Source organism: Sitodiplosis mosellana, unplaced genomic scaffold, assembly GCF_009176505.1.
Source record: "Sitodiplosis mosellana isolate CC-2019 unplaced genomic scaffold, AAFC_SMos_1.0 Smas_scaffold_6113, whole genome shotgun sequence".
NCBI classification, from domain to species: Eukaryota; Metazoa; Arthropoda; class Insecta; order Diptera; family Cecidomyiidae; genus Sitodiplosis; species Sitodiplosis mosellana.
Window position 1 is genome coordinate 42152 of NW_022601354.1, and position 21377 is coordinate 63528.

The window sequence follows — 21377 nt, forward strand, 5'->3', positions numbered from 1 at the left end:
TTCAGTTGTGTATCGATGGCTAGGGTTCAGTGTGGTCCAAAACAGTGCGTCTAACATGATTTAGTGCATCATTCTCTCATCATTAGTGCATCTTTCATCATTCAGAGTGGCCGATGGCCATCAAAATGATTTTGGGCAACTTAGTACATTTTAGTACATTTTTAGCACTATTTTAGTACTTTTAGCACTTTATCTGCAAAGCTCTTAAGCAGTACTACAAAGTTGCTTCAGACACCATTGCACTATTTCGATCAGTTGAGGAGTTATTGGAATTCAAAAAATGCTCAAAAATGTTGTTTGGTAGCCAAATTTGATTTTCATCCAATAAAGTGGACTGGATGTGGTTTTTTCTAGAGAGTTGTTCTAGAGAGTTGTTTAATTTTTCTCTGGCCATGATTTTGGCGAAGAAAGTGAGCAAAAAAAATGTATTCCTCGTAAGTTATGGTCGAAAAACTGAAAAAATCTACCTTTTTTCGGACATTTGGTCCCCTAGCACCCACCAAATGTGATTCTTTTGGCACAGTTTGTTCACAAAACTTGTTCATTGGACCTTTAACTACAACTTTGCTCAAGACAATAAGATGTTGTCACCAATACTAGATGAGTTATTGACCAAAAACTGAAGATGTCAACTCTGGAAAATCCTCTGAATCCCAAAAACTGCCAAGGTCGATAAAATAAAAACCGCTACTATACTTTCAAAACCCAGCTGGGGTTTTGCTCACCTATGGTAGTACTAACACCTCTGATATGCCAAATCTTGGTTGTCTGACATGTGTTGCACTGTGTTACTTAAATCTAGTTACAGCGATATAATTAAATTATAGCGTTAATAACCCTTCAGGTTTTAAACGTCCTTATTTTAACTGTGCATTGTTGTTTGCTTATTTAATGAAATATTTTTTTGTGGTTGAATAGAGGCGACATCTATCAAAATGCGATTTTGCGCAAGGCTTCGACTACTTAAAGAATTGAAGATGTCGCAATTCTTCAGTATATTATCACACATGAATTACGAATCCATTCAAATTACATTCAATTTTCAGAAATGAAATATTCGCTGCTTTGTAAATTACAAATTATTACTTCTCCAATTTCGAATTAGACAACCTGGACTCATCGAAAAATTCGAAAGTCACCGCAGTAACACTATACCATATTTCAAAGTTTCGCCACCTGTCATTGAAGTGTGTGACGTAAAATAACTCAATAAATATTTTCATTCTTTCTCGACGCCATTTTTGTTCTGCCAAATTGAGTCAGTCTAACACACAATCTGTGCGCTGCTGAGTTTAATCGGCGAATTTTGACTTTGGGTCAATTTATTCTTATTTTATTTTATCGAAACAAAAAGTCTATTTTGTGAAGAAAAGGTGAGTTATTGTCAAAGTAGATTTTTTCAAGTGTTTGTTCCATGTGTGATTTTTAATAAATATTCTGATTTCTGATTGACAGCACCGAAATTGCGTCGGATTAAATGGTCACGATAGAGAGCCGCCTGATAAATACGAATCGGATGACATCGCTATTCAGAATGACTCGATTTTGTGTGGAATGGAAATCAAACAGGAGCCGACCGTCAAACAAGAGCAAGGTGGTAACGACAATATTTTGATGGTGTCAAGATCAGCACACACAGCCAATGGAAGACTCGTCAATGCGATTGGAAGCAAGCAAGTGAATGATACAAACCTTTGCTTCGATTTCTACGCTCTGGATGAGGTAAAATCGGAAGTGGAGATCGATAAGGTTAAGAACGAAGCAAATCAAGTAGCTTGCAAAGGTTGTCACGATAATCACAGCCCACAGAAAAATCCGGTGAAACGTCTGCCAAATGGAAACAAACAGAAGTCAAGTGGATGGAATGGTGGTGCAGCAAAGTCCGATAGAAAGAACAATGCAAACAGTTTTGATGACAAGAAGAAACCAGGTGAAGGTAATGCAATAGGAAAGCGACACAAGTGTTCATTGTGCGATTATTGCACGTTCAGAAAAAGTGATTTGACAAAACACATGCTCAAGCACACCGGCGAACGACCATTTCCATGCAGCGTGTGCCAGAAACGATTCACCAAAAAACAACATCTCCAATCGCACATGAAAAGACACGTCGATGAATTTCTGTTCAGTTGTTCAATTTGTTTGCAAGGATTTCATCGCAGCGAGGAGAAGGTGGAACACGAATCCGGTTGCAAGGTTCGTCGCTATGAGTGTTATCTGTGCACGGAATACTCTACATTGCATAAGACGCATTTCAAACATCATCTACGTGTACATACCGGCGAGAGACCATTCGAATGCGACCAATGCTTGAAGAAATTCAACCAATCAAGTATTTTGAAACGCCACCTCAAATCTCACGCCAATCCTCGTCCATTGAAATTCAAATGTTCATCTTGCTTCAAGAACTTCGCACAACAGAAGGAAAAAGAAAACCATAAAGCCAACTGCAAGCGACGCGGATACCGATGTGACTTATGCAACAGCTACACAACCGATGTGAAGGCAAACTTCATGAGACACATGCGTGTCCACACTGGAGAAAAGCCATTCCGATGTGAAGTATGCTCAAAGTGCTTCTCGCAAAAGGTTGATCTCAACCAACACAAGAAAATTCACAAGTGACTGTATGCTGCCAAGAAAGAAACTACATTTGTTCAAACAATTTTCATTGAATGAATATTCAAAAGCATAATAAACTGAAAAATGGTCTTTTTATTTGAGAAAAACGGTCTGTTGTCAAATGAGTGCGTTATAATAATCTCTTAATCTAACTTATTCGTAAAATTGTACCCAGAAAATTCATTCAGATAGCCAAACATTTCTCAAAGCTCTTATTTGCTGATATTCACTCAAATTAAAATCCTACACATTTTTCCAAAAATTATTCTCTATTCTAACGGCGAAATCTATATGGAAAATTGGAGCTTATGTGAGGTGTAGATATATGAAAGAACCAAAAATGATCAATCTTCATTCAATTCGATTGCAAATCATGATATGAATATGTTGAAGAGCAAAAAAAAATTCTGGTAAACAAATGAAAATATTCACTGTGTAAATGCGTAGAGTTGATGGGTGATATGAACAGACTGTGTACCAAGTCCACACACTTATAATCTCGCATAAATGCGAGTACACTGGGTGAACTCGAAAATGTGGGCCACTTACGGGCTTAAAATTTTGGTTTTCTCATTTTCTACCGAAATCAAGACTCCATCGAGGGGGAAATCACTCTTTCAATTACTTTCCAATTACTTTTCAAAACTATCAAATTACTTTTTCTATTACTTTTTGGCACGCTATTACTTTAGTAAATTACGAAAGTAATTAGACGTTTATGTCAAAGTTTGACGTTGTCAAACATTGGTTTTGAAATACCAGAAGATATGAAATTGAGCTTGAAGTAAGTTTTAGTTGAGTATTTCGAAAGTATAAAATAAATTCTATACAAATTTCTTTTGAGTCATGCCGCATTTGGAAAAAAAACGCAATCGAGCCCACACCAAACTATATTTTTCCATTTTCATTTAATATCATTGTTTATTTATCCAATAATACTTCGGGTATGTGGTTTATGGCGAACAGACATAACCAAACTATGTCCAAGATGTCTCAATAACATCTACCTCAATTACTTTTTGTACCTCAATTACTGTTTGCGGGAAAAATTACTTCTCTGTTATCATAATTACTTGTGACATTTCAATTACTTTTAAGTGATTTCCCCCTCGGACTCCATGCAAATTTTCAGCCATTTCGGAGAGGGTCGATCCAATTCTTGTTCGATTTTGTGTGGAATGGTCGATTTCTTGTATACAGAATACGCGTTAAAGTGAACGTTTTTAATTTGCTGATAAAAACGTGATCTCACAAAAGAGCGATCGCTTGAATTATTATCGCTTCATGATTGCAAAGGTCAAATCCGTTTTGATATATCAGCTCGTTTGGGTTTTTTGAAGGAAGCCCCATATGTTATCACTGCACGAGCTTCAATTTAGTCTTATTTCTTTTGACAATCTAGCTGAACGCTGAATTAATTCAATCACACGCAATTTGTACACTACACTTTTTGTAGAATTAAAATACAGTCGAATGAATAATTTTTGTCGGAGAAAAACACAAAGAAATATAATAAAATATTTGATTCAAACTCAGTAATTTTATGCGTGTTTGGTGTTTTTTCTTTCAATTTTAAAACAAATCCGATTCGAAATGAAATTGTGCGGTATTTTCAGCATAGCGATATTTTTGGTTGGTATGTGTAAAGAGAACCAGTACAAAAGTACTTTGTACAGTGGAGAAAAAAGAAAAACAATTTGACAATTTCTCAAATTATTTCTGATCTTTTAGCGCAAATTTCTGCTCAATATATCTCTCCAACGCCAATGGTCACCAAGAAGTATTACCTGATAACCTTGGCTCCGGTACAATTTTTCAACGAACAATTGATACTTTCACCAGTGACTAAACTAAAATAATTTGTATTTTGATATTGCAATGCAGGTAAATTGGTTCAAGGCATTCAATCATTGTCGGTCCATGGATATGAATTTGGTCAGCATTACATCCAAAGAAGAGAACGACCGAATCATCAAACAAATCCAAGACGAAAGTAATTTTCATTGCTTCCTGTTTTCTATTTGAGCGACTTTTTTCAGATATGTGTAAACATTAAAACACCATTGATTTTTGTGATTTCCTTTCGTATTTTCTTAGATCACCAAGACAAAGATTTTTGGACATCAGGCAATAAGTTAGGTTCGAATGGTGTTTATCAATGGATGAGCACGGGTAAAGTGGTAAAATTCACTGACTGGGCCCAGGGTCAGCCAGATAATCAATTTCGCGAAAATCAACATGAAAGTTGCATCAACATATTCAACATCGGGAGGGGCCCCGGTGCTGGCCTTATGTGGAATGATCACCTTTGCAGCGCTGAGTTATATTTCATTTGCGAACAAGATTTCATTCAATATGGTTACTGTGTGAATCAAACTTGTTAATTTTTGTGGGAATAAAATGGAGGATTTATTGGATTAAAAACGGTCAAAACTGATTTGAATTTCATTTTTTAATATTTTTACATCACTCTTTGTTCTAAGGTTCGTGGCAAAATAACATAAAAGTGATAAGTGATATTGAATGCGATAATTTGACATAGTGATAATACAATAATACATACCCTAATATTGAAATTTCAATCGTTTTATCGAGTTAAAACACGCAAATATGAGTGGTTTGGAGCGAAAATGTAATACAGAAAAGTTGAGCGGAAAAATGTCAAATGAAAAGGGATAGCTATATAGTTTACTATAGTTTACTATATAGCTGTCCCTTTTCCGCTCATTCATCATCGACATTTTTCCGCTCAACTTTTCTGTGCTACATTTTCGCTCCAAACCACTCATATATGGAAAGTATTGAAAGAAAAAACGTCGATCTATTGATTTTTATGGTAGAATTGGACAAGTTATTCGGGCAAATTTTATATTCACTTGTTTATCAAAAACATGGATAAAAAGAATAATAGAATAAATATGTATGGTCGCCCGAAAAAAGAAACCAAAAATAAGAAGTTTAAAGGAAAATACACTGTATAAAATCTGAAACCATAATAAAAAAAAAAATTCCATGGGTGCAAAGAATTCGACTTGCTGAATAGCTTTTTTACTCGGCGAATGAACCAATACAATCGAAGTAAGAATTAATAAATGAGTTCGATGATTATTCATGTTATAATTTCAATTCTTGTGAGAAAGGTTCATATGCGCGATTTACCATTTCTCAAGAAGAAACATTCAATTGTACATTCCAACGTCGAAAATTATTGTTAACAAGAAAGTCATTTTTGCAAAACATTTATGCAACATAGTCTTTGACAAACAGGTCTGTGAGTTGTGCTAAATTGGTCAGCATGGCCGGCTTGGAATAAAAAACGTCTATATAAAGTTAGTTTTAAGCTTATCACTATTAAGAATATTGCAGCAATTTGATATTAATGAAAAATCAATGATAAAAAAGCTCACAATATAGAGTTTTTTCATGTTCTGATAACTTTTTCCGTGTGGATAATTATCCATAGATCGTAGATACCTACGATAATCTAGAAAAAAATCTACACTATTACCGTCCATGTCTTTGTCGTTTCTATTTTTTGTCATTGTAATAAGCTTTCGAACAATTGAATCAATTTGCCCAAACATCAGATCTATTTTCCAATCTCATTCGCCAAATGGTCCAAATCAACCGAAGCGTGGAATAATAAATGAGTTCAATGATGCTTAGTGCCGAAATGCCCATGAATAATCCAAGTAAACCACCAACAATCGCTATAAAATCTGAAAAAGTGTAGACTTCCATTCGTTTTTCTATCTGTATTTGTTGACCACCAAAGAAGATGGATACTTTTGCAAGTTGATGTCTGGAAAAATAAAAACAGAATACCGAGAAATGAAAAAATTACCCTAGCCCTTCTTCACTTCATATGATTGTACTTGCCCCTTGTCAATTGTATGATTTTTCATCATGTTTCGAACCGACGTCACATTGAATTCAACTCGATCTATTTCTCCATTAAATTCGATTGAGGTGCACGCTGGTAAGCAATTACATTTTTTGCGATAATAACTAACCTCTTGATAAGTTGATGCTGTTCTTTCAAAAATTTCATAGCATTCATACATACTTGCATCGCAAATTTTCGTATCTCTATCCCCTGTAAAAACAATATTTTACCATAACCATCAATAAAATTTGACTCGAATTCATACTTGGCATCGAAAATTTTACACATCCACATTCGGTTTTCGTTAAATTGGCCGTGCATTCGGCTTCGCAATTGGTCTGAGTGTAGATTTTGAAAAAGCGCAATTGGCGCTCGAATTGATAGAAACATTGCCGTTGATTTGGTCCATAGTATCGTAACCCATATGAAGTTGTGGTCAATTTCGGTTTGATTTTAATAAGACTATTTTCCGAAATGGGTAGTCGAAAGTAATTTCGTGACATCACCATTGTTTCACCAGGTGTTGTTAATTTCAATCGAAATCCTTGCTCCAATCCGTTACACGAGTCTGTTACATCTCTCTGTTCATTGAACAACAGACCCAAGGTAAGAGAGGCTTCTTGTCCAGAATCGGACACTCGAATCGGATATTTCATGTCCTTGACATTATTTTCCAAAGACCATTCGGACACATTTGGATTACTGTTAACAATCATCATTCCTGGTGCCATTCTAAGAGATCATCACATTTGGATTAGTTTTTGATGTGATAATTAGAGCCTCCAAAAATTGTTAAAATTGCTATTTTAAGCGTCTCAAAAATACACTGAGGTTCTATTAATCACAATAAAACTTTGAGAATCCCATTTTTTCGCCAAACAACGAAAACACGCCAAATTTGAAGCCAATCAAATGATAGAAAAGGCTACTTCTGGCAACCACTTTAACAATTTTTGGAGGCTCTAGTGATAATGCTTAAGTAGTTAACATTATTAGAGACAAAATCCGAAAACAAAATTTTAAAAAATCAAGTCAAAAACTCACTCGTTCGTAAAAATGTCATGGGAATTGAGAGTGTTGAAGGAAAAACAAAAGCCACTATCAGTGAACGTAGGAACGATGAGTTTTTCACAGTCAATTCGTTTATTTTGCCAACGGCATGTATGGAATATTTCGTCGAATTTTGGTGCCATATCTTCGATTATGGCGTAAATAGAGTCATCCGTGAATGGTGGTGACTAATAATTTTTAGCCAATTTAAATTGAGAAAATTATTATACAAATAAAAAGTCCCGAAATACTGATAAATTACCCACATAATAAGCCAAGGATGTGGCATATTTCAAAAGAGGACAGATGTATGTCAACGTATTCAATCGCTTCATTCTGTAAAAGCAAATACAAATTTCAAATGAAAATCAGCCTTTCATCATTGCTACTTGAGAAATGAATTCGATTCAGAAGTTTTGTTAATACAATTATTTATTCATTTAGTACAGAGCGTGTTTTGAGCTGACGTTAGCAGCACTAACTAACGTCAGCTGCTGATTTCAGCTGCTGACGAGTATGCGTTGCGTTGTTTTAACGCATTTTCAGTATAAAAACGAAGAGGCAAGCAAACATAACATTGGTATGTTTGGAGAATATCTCGTTTTTATACTGCAAATGCGTTAAAACAACGCAAAGCATACTCGTCAGCAGCTGATATCAGCAGCTAACGTTAGTTAGTGCTGCTAACGTAAGTTCAAAGCACGCTCTGATTTAGTATCAACGTTTTTGATCTTTACTTTATGGCAGATAAATTGGTTTTCTGCTCCTGCATCGTAACGTCATTACGCCAGTCAATTAGAAAGCCATTAATTTTTGTTTCTGGACAAATGGTCACAGTTGGAAATGGAACTGCTGAAATAGGAATTGCTTTCTCACTGAAGCTCATTTGAACTGGGTTATCACGCCATTCATTCCAGATGTTTTGTGTCATTGATCCACATAGCCAAAGTGACAAACTTAAGAAAACCAACCACCAAATCCTGCAATTCCATTGAATTCAATTGAAAAAAATGCGACAATTGAAAGGAATTTTTCGAACCTTTCACTCCAATGCAACAATTGCTTGCTGAAATATCGTACACCATGAATGCTACTATTGTCACAATACTCTTTGATGAACATCCATATCATTCGTTTAAATCGAAAAAAATTTCGCATCTAAAAATGAATTTTACTTAGAAAGTTCAATTTCATTCGTAATTTGTCCCACTTTGAGACTCCATACTTTGCTATTGTCACAGAGCTCCTTACAAAACGTCCATATCACCCGTACAAATCTAATCGGTCTTTTAAGCTAATAGCATCGAAACATAATTATTTTATGGAAGAAATAAAAAACATGAAATTGTTTAAATCAAAATGAATTTTGTTCCGACATTTTGGAGCTTTTTAAGCTTCAGCGATTGTTCTACCAAAATGTTTGTTGTTACAAAGATGATTTGATTTTTTATCAACTTACTAAAGCAAGTTTCAAAATGAAGGCAACTACTCCTGGATGAGATGCAGCAGTGATATTTTCAAATTTGGATCGACGATTAGTCCAGAATAAGCGGAATGTAGAGTAATAAATGAGTTCGATAATACTCAATGCTGAAATGCCCAAAAATAGTCCAAGTAAACCGCCACAATGGGCCAAAAAATCGGCCAACGTGTACATTTCAACCCGTTTAACGGGTGACACTTCATTGTTTTGAAAAAATATCGATAGCCTTGAATGCAGACTGGAAAAAGAATGAAAGAGGACAAGGTTGAATAATAATCTATATTTATCATATTACAGCGATTGTGGCTCTCACGTATTTTCCTCTGATTTGTTTTTGACGACCTTTCGCACAATTTCTTGCTCATATTTAATCTGGTCAAATTGAACATCGTATTCGATAGAAGTACATGATGGTAAACAATTGCATTGATTGAGAAATGATTTAGTGGCGGTAAATAATTCCTTTTCGGCTGCCTTATAGCATTTGATCTTAGCTGCGCCGCAAATTTTGGTATTTATATCTCCTTGATATAAAACAATGAGCACGTTAGTGATTTTTGTACAAAAAACCATTTCACATAAAGAAAATCCACAAAAATGTCGCAAAATGGAACAAAATTCGTACTTGGCATAGAAAATTGCACGCATCCACATTCCAATTTTGTGAAATTGGCCAAACATTCTTCTTCGCAATTGATTTTCGTATACATTTTGAAGAAACGCAATTGTCGCTCGGATTGAAAGAAACATTGACGTAGCTTTGGACTGTAGTCACGTAGTCCCTCTGAAGTGATGATCCATTTGGGTTTTATAGCAATCTGAATATCTTTTTCAGGGGATATTTTCACTTGATTTCGTGATATTTTCAATACTTCGCCAGGCATAGTTAAAGACATTTTAAACCCTTGTTCGGGACCGCTGCATCGATTTTCAAACTCTGTCACGTCAGTTCTTAGAAAAATGTCAACGCCAGTACCAGCACCTGCACTTGCAACGTGACGCGGGAATATTCCATTATTCGACATTGTTTTATAGCCATTTTCCAAATCCCATTCTGATGCAGTTTGGTGCACGATCATCATTCCTGGAGCCATTCTGGTAAATTTTGATTCAATTATTAGGTATAAGTTATCTACCAGCTATGTTTCATCTGAAACAAAATGGAAACTGATTGTAACACTTACTCGTCGGTGTATATGTCATGTGAATTGAGAACATTTAGACTGTAGCATGCTCCTTCTTCAGTAAGAACCGGAATAAAAAGTTGTGCAAAGTGTTCCCATACTCCTGTCCATATGGTCAACCAGATTGAGTTTTGTTCAGGTGGAGCCAAGCGTTGAATTGTATCGTAAATCAATTCATCCGTAAAATTCTCTTTAGATTTAATTAAATCTGGTAAAAGGGGGCAGACATGAGCTAGGGCATTCAATTGTACCATCCTTTTGGGGTGATCAAATTTTTTCCAGGGAAATAGATCAACACATTTTATTTCAATTAGAATAAAGATCAAAAGCAAATTCGAAGCCAACAGTGTGAAGCTTCTTACTCAAAATGGTTCAAATTGGGCAAGGAATCGAGAGCAGATGTGATATTGAAATGTTTGTCACTCTTGCGAATTTTCATAATTGGACAAATGGTCACTGTTGGAAATGGAATATTCGCAATCATCATGTTCTTTTCAGTGAAGCTCATTTTAACTGGATTCGCATGCCATTGATTCAAGATGTTTTTGATCATGGATGCACATAGCCAGAGCGATAAACCGAAACCAATCACCCAAAACAACCTGCATTTGAAGAAAGAACGAAATGAACACAAACCAGAATCGAATTAATTTGTTCATAGGTCAAAGATCATATTGAAATCACAACCTTTCGCTCCAATGCAAACCTTGCTTGGTGAAATAACGAACACCATGAATATTGCTATTGTCGCACAATTCTTTGAAAAATGCTCGTACACCTTGAGTATTTCGGACAGTAGAGATTATCTATCAAAAATATCAAAATCTTATCAATTCATTGAAACTGTACCATATTGTGTGAGTATTACCAAGAGTCGACTTCTGTTTTGGATCCGATTTTTGACAATTTTCAATGACTCCATACTATTTTTTCATTGAGTTTCACCAGTATGCTTAGTCTATTATCGAACTTTGTCCCAGGACAAATAAAACAAAAAGTAAAACGCAATTCATTTTCCACTCAATAGTGTTTGTTGCATGTTATTTGCACTTTAAAAAATTGAATTTTATTATTTAGGTCAAGCACAGTTGGAATGTGTTTGTACTGCATATACACGTTTGCTCTTAGACTAATTTGATTTGCTGTGACAATTTAAAAAAAAATATTTTTTTGTTCGTTCGACATTCATTTTGTTCGATGTTCGGTCCGAACAAAGTTTTTTTTATTTCAAAATCTCGCGAATAAAATTGGTATTACTATGAAAAATTATAATAAAAGCTAATAAAAGCATGAGCTGTAACGATTACATTATAAATTTGATCAATATATCGAATTTTCTGATGTAAAAAAATTTTGTTCGGACCGAACATCGAACAAAATGAATGTCGAACGAACGAACCAAAAATTTTTTTTTTTTAATTGTCGAACGAACGAACGAACAAAACTTTTTGTTAAAACCATGTCGAACGAACGAGAAAGCGTTCGAAAGTGTTCGACGGCCAACACTACCTAGGGGCTAACCACGGTTTTAAAAATAACCAATAATGACCGACCAGGCCCGTAGCCAGACAGGTGCGTGGGGTGGCGGAGCCGACTACTAAAGCATCAATAGTCATTTGATGGACATTCTAACATGATTTTTATGTGGCACTCACTTTTAGTATTCATTAAGAATTTGCAAGATGGGATCATTCGATCGTTTTAGTTGCCAATAAAAAGTTGTCCAATGAAAAAGAAGAAATTGATGTAAGCCCGGTAATAGAGTTCAAAGAACCTAATCGAAAGATATTTAAGAAAACAAGAAACAATTCCAATATTTTAATTGTTATTTTTATTCTGTGACTTATTTGTTGTAAACAATCAATAATTAGTTTCGATTTTCTTTCGAGGCAAGTAATATAAAAGATTGATCATTCAATGCGATTGAATCCAAGCCCATCAACCAGGCCCATGTTTTCACCGCTTACCAAAGGATCATTATGGAATGTTACAATGATACCATTTTGTAGGTTCACCTCCGACTTCAGGTTCCAACGAGTAAAGCAACCTTCCGAAATGTCTATATTCATTCGAATCTCGTACTTAGATACGGGACGAATGATGATTGGCTTGGAGATTTTGATTGAATTTTTAGTATAATCTCCCGTCAGTTCAACTTTCATGGTGTGTAAAACCGTGCATTCAGATATTTCACTTTGACATTCGTTCCGATTTGAAACTCTAACGATGGTCAGATCTGCCGGTAGAGCATTTTGCAGGCGTTCATATTGACCATTTTTATATATAAATATGGGAGCACACATGAAGTAGCCCAACAATATTGGTTTATTTGTGGTGAATGATGTGATTTCAATCTTCTGAAGGCGATACGATTCATCTCCTGGACGTTGTATGAAACGGTCACATTTTATGATAGCCCTTTCATCCCATGGCAGTGTTGTAGCTTTACGAGGTAGTGCATTGAACATCTTCGGTTCATATTCTGCATTTCGAATCATCTGGAGTATTTCGTTGAACTCATCTCCCGTAAACAATTTGCCATACGAAGGCAATAGATCGACGAATTGATCATATGTCATCGATCGAAAACGAATTTCGTGGAACAAATCCCCGAGATGAGTTTGTACGATTTCCTTCGTCAAGTCCACTTGTTTGCTGGCAGCTTTTACCCACGACATAACTGCTTCAAACACGACCGCTTCTGGACACGACAATTCACCTTGTTTGAGAATGTGATCCAAAACGCGACGATGACATCCCACGAATCCGTCCGATTCGAACACAGCCGCCGTGTTGCTGCCGATGTGCTGCTTGCACAATTCCTTTAGTTCGTTTTCCTCGTAGAAAATTGTCAAGTCATACAATTCGCATACATTGTTGTCCGCCACATTTTGTTTCAAAAATGTCCAGCAAATGTTCAGGCAACCGGTGATTTCGTACATCTTGGCCAAGTTGATGACCTCGCTAACGTTTCCCATCGTCAGCGTGACGTTGGTGCAGTAGAAGAATTGAAGAAATTCCTTGAAGCCAGCAACTGACGTGTCGACGATCTGTACTTCGTTTTTCTCCTTCCATGAACCGTTGAACATTGTCCGGAAAACTTCGCTTGCCAAAATCAAGTGGGCTTTGTGTGCGGGAACCCGTTCACCCGTCTTGAACACAAAACACACGTCAGCTGTATCGACATCGAGGTACAATCGTCTTCCGATCATCGACAAAATATCGCATTCGAAGTTAGCAGTCCGCTCTGGCGTTGGCCCTTGACTTGGTGACGATGACATTTTGATCGCTTTGACTTTGGCTTTCAGAATAATCGACACACTTTGGTTCGGGTTGGTTCTGTGAGAATGCTATGAACAGAAATTGAGGTTATGTGTGAATGAACGAAAGTTTGATTGGGAAGTTGAGTCACTATTCTCACCTTTTCCAAGTCAATCTATCGATATTGCAATCAAACGTTTGGCAATGGGAACGATTCCAATTGAATTTTAAGTGAAAATCTGAAATTGAAAATTGTATTGGAAACTTGTGTTCAATTGTCATCACTATGTCACATCACAGGCAATGGATTTTCGTTCTTTTCTCTTTCCATTGTTGTTCATTGAATGTTTTTTAATAAAAAAAACTCTGTGAATCAACTTACGTGTTAATTGTGGCGATATGCAATCGATTTTCGGCGAATGATCTCCTTATTCAGTTTAAATCTCTTCCTAATGGTTACACTCTTGTGATATCCAAGTGGTGTTTCGCTTTGACATTTGCTCTGAATGAAACGGCTTCAGCATGAAGTTGTCGGTGTTTCGCATGTCAAAGATGGAAATCCCGTCATGGAACACTGATGACACTCAATTCGATTTGTCGTATTTGAATCTGTTAACATAATAATAAAATGAAAGACAATGTTGAACGTTTTTAAGAAAAATATTACAGAAATCCCATTTATTGGAGCAATTTCAAATGAATTTTGAACTTTTATTATCTGTTTGTTGCACAAAAGCAACAGCGTCTAACGCTACTAGTTATCAAAAGAACTGTCAAGTGGGCGTCAACAGTTCCCCATTGGAATGTCCATAAGAAAGCGCGCTCTCTACGGCAAATTTCGCCATTTTTCAACAAAAAGTGTGCAGTGCTATACGCTGTTGCACAAAAGTTGTGCAAAATTGGTTTAATTTCAAATTAAAGTCAATATTCGAAAATGTTGAAAGAAAATGTAAGACCTTGAGGGCTATCGGCTGTCAGCTGTGGTCTTTGCTTATTTTCTGCGAAGATTATGCGCTTTGTGAGCTTTGCTCGACGCCTCCTTTTTCTGAATGACTGACTTGATGCGAGCTGGACGTTCAGGTGACGGGTTCACATTCGATTTGTGCCTCTTACGCTGCTCTACCTCTGGGCTGAGCTCAACTCTGTCCAAATAAAAAGAATCAAATCGATTAATAAATGAATTTTGTTCAATTTTGTTGCATTTTTCTTACTCTTAGCCACGTCTATGCTCACGTTCACTCTCGTTTTCCGACTTTTTACGCTTTGATGTCTCTGGACTGCGATCTTTGTCGGTTCTAAACAGAAATCAGAATGGAAAATTGATAGAATTGATACGAATGTCTCGAAAAAGTGTGAAGAATCGATGCGTGAGTCTATTTTCCGTTTCTTATGTGCCGCAAAATCTTGCTTTTGACACCAAAAATCGAAAAATGTTTAGGAAAATGTGCCACTTACCCATGGTTACGCTTCTGAGCGCGATCACCCTGACTGGATCTGCTTTCTGTCTGTTCAATCGATGTTGGATGCCGTTCCACAGCCGTCAATTGACTGAAATATTCGAAAATTCATTAAAATTTCAAAAATTTGAACAGAAAAATGCAATCTTACTCGACAATTTGGCTGTGGCCACGATCAATTTTCGATTCAATCACCAGATTCTCAGCGGGTTTCTTCGACACTGAACCATCGTTGAGAATGATATTGACGGTTTGCGTTCCAGTCTTACTCGGTGCAATGTTTATCGTCACTGGTTGCCTGGACTTTTTGAATAGTCCACGATCGAACGATTCATTGCCATTATATTCCATATCGGAACTAGATTCCGAGTCAATGACCATTCGGCTTAGCTCAGCCTTGGATGCTTTGCGATTCATGTTCAATGGTCTGAAAATGGAGAACATCATTAGTTGGACTTGAAATAGAGTGAGTTTGACACAATTTCCAATTTGATATGCGATGAATTTAACGCAAACTTTACTTGAGTTGAGTCTATTTCAATATTTTAGCTACTAGACCCAAATCTCTGATTGGAAATGATCCAATTGAAGCTGAATTCACTAAAGTTTTATGCATATTTCTTAGAGATGATTCAATTTTCATTGAAAACATGTTGAAAACTTATCACAGACTTGATTTGCTTTGACAATTTCTAAATTTTTCAAACATTTCCAACGTTCTACACCCAGTGAGCAATCCTTTTCAGTAAAACTCAATGAACTACCGACAAAGTGTGTCTGTAAACCAATTTTCCGTCCAAAAAACTCGCATACTTACTCGACCATTCGATGCAATTGGCGTTCAATCGTCTTCTGGGCATGCTTGATTTCAAAGCTGAGGTCCTCATCGCCAAGCTCGTCATTTTGAACTGTAACCAAAGATCGAATTGAATCGAGTTTATCATGATAAGTTATTCGCTAAATGAATCTATCCCCTTGAATATTGATAGAAATATGCCTATTTCCCATGGTTTTGATCTAAAAATGCCCTACTTTTGTCATGAAACACTGCACAAATCCCATTCCAGACCTTCAATTTGAACGGTTCATCGCGATATCGTTCGTTCTTTCGATCATAAAGCACCGGATTGGCCACGATGCATTCCAAAACAAATGCGGCAAGGTGTAAAATGTCAATCAATCCACCGTCAGTGATTTCGTCTTATTCAGGACTGCCAACAACATCCACTTTGTCTGAATCCAAACGGCTGCGTTCGGTTTGTTCTGATTTGGACCGCAATGGTCTGTACAAAACGATGATTTTGTGGTTAGATTGAGCAACGACACTAGATTCTATCCAAAGCTGAACTAATTGGAGTCAAAAACTTACTTAATAATGCGCGACAAATGATGTTGAGCCAATTTTTGGGCCATTTTCAAGCAGCATCCATCTTCACAATCAGCATCTGAGCTGTCACCTATCACAACACACACACGAATCATCACATTTTTTTGGTTATGTTCACCCGAAATTTGTTTGGAAAAATGCCGAATTTTCGTTTAAATCTACTTACTTTGTGTGAATTGTTCCTTATAATCGTTTGCAATCGAAGGAGATGGCATTGGCAAATGGCATTTTTGACAACATCATCGTTGAAACTGCGGTGTTTTGTGTCGAACAGCGCCCGATTGGCCAGAATACGCTTCAGAAAGAAAATCACCTGTTTGAAAAACGAACGAAGCCAATAGTGATTGTCGCCAAATTCACAGATGCACTTGAATAGATCTTCCATTTCTGCCAATTGTCGGGTTGATTAGTCGAATGATGCACGTTTTTTGGGTGCAAATTTTCATGAAAATTTAGAAATAACAGCGCAGGTTAAATGTTGTGACCGTATGAACAACATAACCAAGCTCAAATGTCACATGAATGTCGCATGGCAACATCGTGGCCAACGGTACTGTTAAAACCATTCAGTTGGTGTGTATGCTGTATGCAGCGCAAAGTGTCAGCGAGAAGAGTGTGTTCGTCTTATGTACACCGGCCGATGCGATGATGCCGGCAAAGCGTGAATATACAGTATACACTACATTCCGAATTGTGTGCACGAAAAAAAAGGTGAACTTTTTGTTGTTGAAAAACTGGAGTTTTTTCGGATGAAAAAAATTGATACAGTTTTGATATCGACTGAAATCATTCATCCGATGGAAACAATTGAGATTGGTTGACTCAGTGACAAAGAAACTTTGAAACAAATTGATGAATGCTTTTTGTTTGACAAGCCCGAATCAATTAGCCCGAAAATGTATCAACACAATACAGCGACAAATCACATTCGGTTCACACCGTCTATCTCACTTATCCACTGCAATGGCACGGATATAGACGAATGATGCTTGACGATGTGCGAGAGATACAACGTTTTCCCACTTTCGTTCTCTCGTTTTCTCGATTGTTCTCTCGCTCACTCGCTCCCTTATGCTGTGCTGTATACACACTGTCACGTTGTCACATCAAGCCTCAGTCTGTGTGTACTGTACATTCGCTCGTGGTTCAAGGGAATGTTTGCACAAACACCAATGCAAACTCGTTCGGCTCTGGCCGCTTATATACTAAATAGAATGCTGTGTTTGTGTGTAGAATCGCATTTGACATTTGCATAAACAAAGCAATGCCGCACACTTTTTTGTCACATTCCATTGTTGCGAGTGACATTAGCATTTTAGCCTTTTTTAATCTGATTTGAATGGAAATTTTTAATAAAATTTTCACTCATATGTTCAACTAGTGGATTTTTGTGCCTATTTGATCGGTTTTTCGAGTGAATAAACGAAGAGTTCGCAGATTTTTGGTCAAATTTTCGATATTTTCCATCGATTTGGAGAAAAAGAATTTGATTATCGCTAGAAGGTAAGTTGACAGAGTTTTGTCTTGTGAATTGGCATAATTTTGGCATGTAAATTGGCCAGATTCAGGCGAGAATGTCGCTTGTTCAATTGCTTCATGAAGCGATGGGAATAAAGTGAATCAAAACCAGCATTGGAATTCAAAATGCCATTCATACAAATTCCGTTCGATCATTTCCAACACAGGCATCATCAATTCGTTCATTTTGGTAAACAGTCCGATTTTTCAGTATCGCCATTCAATTCTACTTGAAACAAGATGAATACGGACAAGTGGAAACGTGAATTGGATACACTTATGAGCCAAATTGAGGAGCATTCGATGGCAACATTGTGGCGAATCAAGAGACAATGCAATCGTTCTGGTTTACCCGTTGACAAAAGTTTTCGGAAAATCTTCCTTCGTGCAACCAACGAACGGTGAGTGTTTTTTGGAATGGTTTTTGTGTAGTCTTGGATGATTTCTGGATTTATTGATTCATTGAATGATTGTTTATCATCGATTCGAAACTGATTCAATCTCTCCTTCATATCATTGGTTAGGCACTCGGCATATCCAATTGAAAAACTAACATTTTTTGTCATCAATGTCTCAAATTCAGGATTGCCGAAACGTTTGATCGATTGGAGAGCCAACCATCGTCCAGCGGATCGAATAAAGGCGGACACAGAATGATCAGACGCTCACGAAGTAAGTTCAGAATGAGTAGGCGTTCTCAAAGTAAAACCGGAACGAATAGACGCTCCCGAAGCAAATCGAGGAGATCGCCCAGAAAATCGGTTGTGAATTCATCAATGCGTTTGCCGTTAGTTCAATCCAGCTCGAAGCCGAGTACAAGCCAGTCAAGAGATAGGCAATTTTCCAGAGGAAAATCAGTGCAAAGCTCGATCAAAAAGAGGCCAGCAGATAGTAGCAGCTCACGGAAGCGGACTGAGACCCAGTTACATTCGACGGGATCGAATGGAATCACCAGAGCGGGTAGAGAGGTTAAAACGGAAGGTAAAACATGAATTGTTTGGAGATTCAACTGATTTTTTGTTTGAAAATTCGATTATTCAAACGGTTTTTTCTCAGTTTTCAACTGAATTTTCAGTATTTTCCATTAATTCGATCATTTTTTGCATCTTGAATTAAGTCGAGCATTTTTCCAGTCAAGCAATTGCCTCTTATTACAACATGGCTAAAGCGTTGACTGAAAAAAGTCCAACATTCTTTTCTAAATCTCCTCTTTTCGTATACTTTTTCACAGTCGGCACAAAACTCCATTCGGATTCCATGAAATTCGGTTGTCTCCACTGCTTGAAATCGAAAGAGATCAACGATTTCTACTCTGACGACATTGATTTGGTCTACGGTCATTGGTTGTCAGCTCACACCGATCTGCCCAAAGCGGAGCCGTTTCAATTCTATGTGACCCAGTTGGTGGCTTGTCACTACTGCGACGTGGTTGGATCTTTCTCTGAGGTGATCGAACATCAACAGAAGGTTCATCCAACGAATGTTCTAATCATTGCAAATCAATCGAATCGAGAACAATGTGCTCTTTGCAATCGAGTCGGAGAATTGGATGATCATTTCGAACGTGCACACAAGGTCATTCTATCGAAACATTCTTTGAATCCATTCCGAGTGACGGATGACATTTTGAAAGAGGTTCTCAGCATTGGAATTCACAAAAAGTGTCAATGTGGTCATTGCAAAACGATTTTTGACACGTTCCATGAGCTTGAGCATCATAATTCTATGGAGCATTCTGACTTGGTGATCATTTCCAATGAGGTAGTCGACAAGAAGAGGGTAAACATACATTGCGAGGAATGCAATGTGATGGCCGATCAAGAGGAATATTTCAAGCATTTAGAAGAGCATTCATTCCAATTCAAGTGTAGCGAATGTCGTTTTCAAACGAACGTCTTGGTCGAACTCATGGCTCATGATGCACGGGCCCATAAGAGCAAGGTGGTCAAGGTTCGAAGTGAAGAATTCACAAACCATTTGAAGGATGTTCATTCGAAATCGAAGATGATCTTTAGCAACGGTTTGGTTCTGTCGATTTTCAATTTGAAGGGCACCAAATACGATAATAGCTCCAAATTTGCACAAGTGCTGAAGACATTAGAAGAACGTGTGGATGGTTTAGTACGGAAAAGAACTGAGACTGTGTCAAGAGACATGGTTCATGGCAAAGACAATGATCGAAGTGTTGAAAATGGCAGAAACAAGGAGGAGAGTTCAGACAGTGGGAGTTCAGACAGTGACACGGATACGGATACGGATACCGATTCCGATACATTTTCCATGTCATCGGACACATCCACATCAACATCGCTATCATTATCATCATCGGATTCGTCAATCGCATCACACACGCCATTGTCCAAGTCAGAACTTCAGGCAGAATTGCGGAAACAAAACGAATTGGTCAACAATTTATCGATCACCGGCATTCCATGCCTACGCAATGAAAATTTACTCCGGATTTTCGACCGAATTTGCATGAGAATCAACGCACCCGTGACGCAGAGAGATGTTCTGAAGATATTTCGAACGTCGGGTCCGAATCAACCAATTATCGTGAAACTGAAGACATGGACGGCCAAGGCCAACATAAAACGTAGTTTCAAGCACAAGGATTTGTGGTCGTCAGAAATCGTTTCGTTGCCAGAACGGATGACATCGACCAGGCTATTCGTCAATTTGCACACAACACGATTCTATGGGAAAATGGCACAAATCGCCAAGTATTACAAGAAAACCGGCATCATTACGTCGTATTACTTGTGCGAGAATGGTCTGCTGGTGAGAAGCCAGGACGATGACAAGGATCATCAGATTCTGTCGAAGCAAGAGCTACTGGACTGGATCAGAGACGTCAAGGATAGGCAATTCAAGAGGAACCGGAAACGAGACATAAGGTCTCGCAGCGAATTTGATACAAGAAGATCCAAATATCGCCGATCCAATTGATCAATTCAACAGCAGAAGGAAATTATAACAAAATATATCATTTTTACACACAAAATAACTCTTTCCAACAGATTTTTATGAAGGGAATTTTTTTTATCAAACTGATATTTTTCAAGAATGATTTTTTATTTTACTGAAAAATGGAAAATTTCATATATTTGGTTAAAAAAATTGGATAAATTCCATTAAAGAAATTATTGAAAATGAAAAATTAATGGAAAACAAATTAAAACAGCCTTACTTCTAGCCTAAAATTAGATTTCAAATCTATGCTTTTCCGCAAATATTTTTTCTAAGAAAACTGGTTCAATATTGGCCACTAATCGGCTTAATTTGAAAACAATTCTGTCAAATTTTTTTACGAATATCAATTCACCCAATTATTGTATGGTTTGATAGAGCAGGCGTCGGTCAATTTATTTTGGGGAAAAAAAATTCTTGAAATAAAAAAAATTGAAAATAAAAAGTAATAAATTTGAATAAAACAAAACATTCATTACTCCAAAAACAAATCGATTTAGACAAACTGTCTGATTTTGAATTACAATTGGATTTTTATTTCAGAGTGCAAAAATTTTGT

General features: G+C 37.0%; 4 protein-coding genes across 5 annotated transcripts in view; 3 read left to right on the forward strand and 1 right to left on the reverse strand.

The window, feature by feature from the left end:
- The window catches only part of LOC129573817 (zinc finger protein 84-like), a 13066-nt gene extending 10429 nt beyond the window's left edge, over window positions 1-2637 (forward strand). The window contains exons 4-5 of the mRNA XM_055454925.1: window positions 1106-1143; window positions 1456-2637. Of these exons, the coding sequence (XP_055310900.1) occupies window positions 1106-1143; window positions 1456-2625 (1208 nt within the window). The 3' untranslated portion in view covers window positions 2626-2637. The remainder of the gene's footprint in view (window positions 1-1105; window positions 1144-1455) is intronic.
- Window positions 2638-4035: 1398 nt separating this feature from the next.
- LOC129573814 (C-type lectin 37Db-like) lies at window positions 4036-5059 on the forward strand. Its single transcript, XM_055454919.1, has 4 exons — window positions 4036-4258; window positions 4354-4427; window positions 4507-4615; window positions 4720-5059. The coding sequence occupies exons 1-4, from the start codon at window positions 4216-4218 to the stop codon at window positions 5004-5006; spliced, it is 513 nt and encodes a 170-aa protein (XP_055310894.1). The 5' UTR covers window positions 4036-4215; the 3' UTR covers window positions 5007-5059.
- Window positions 5060-12033: 6974 nt separating this feature from the next.
- LOC129573823 (uncharacterized) lies at window positions 12034-15995 on the reverse strand. Its single transcript, XM_055454934.1, has 9 exons — window positions 15976-15995; window positions 15761-15851; window positions 15095-15370; window positions 14942-15034; window positions 14698-14781; window positions 14443-14628; window positions 13869-14095; window positions 13647-13725; window positions 12034-13575 (listed from the first exon to the last, which is right to left on the reverse strand). The coding sequence occupies exons 2-5, from the start codon at window positions 15766-15768 to the stop codon at window positions 14700-14702; spliced, it is 459 nt and encodes a 152-aa protein (XP_055310909.1). The 5' UTR covers window positions 15769-15851; window positions 15976-15995; the 3' UTR covers window positions 12034-13575; window positions 13647-13725; window positions 13869-14095; window positions 14443-14628; window positions 14698-14699.
- A 1248-nt stretch (window positions 15996-17243) lies between these two features.
- LOC129573821 (uncharacterized) lies at window positions 17244-21309 on the forward strand. Of its 2 annotated transcripts, none has more exons than XM_055454929.1 (4): window positions 17244-17833; window positions 18016-18249; window positions 18432-18829; window positions 19080-21309. In XM_055454929.1, the coding sequence occupies exons 2-4, from the start codon at window positions 18089-18091 to the stop codon at window positions 20795-20797; spliced, it is 2277 nt and encodes a 758-aa protein (XP_055310904.1). In that variant the 5' UTR covers window positions 17244-17833; window positions 18016-18088; the 3' UTR covers window positions 20798-21309. The 2 variants fall into 2 exon arrangements, with proteins under 2 accessions (XP_055310904.1, XP_055310905.1); XM_055454930.1 differs by having other exon boundaries at window positions 17474-17833; window positions 18060-18249.
- Window positions 21310-21377: the final 68 nt, after the last annotated feature.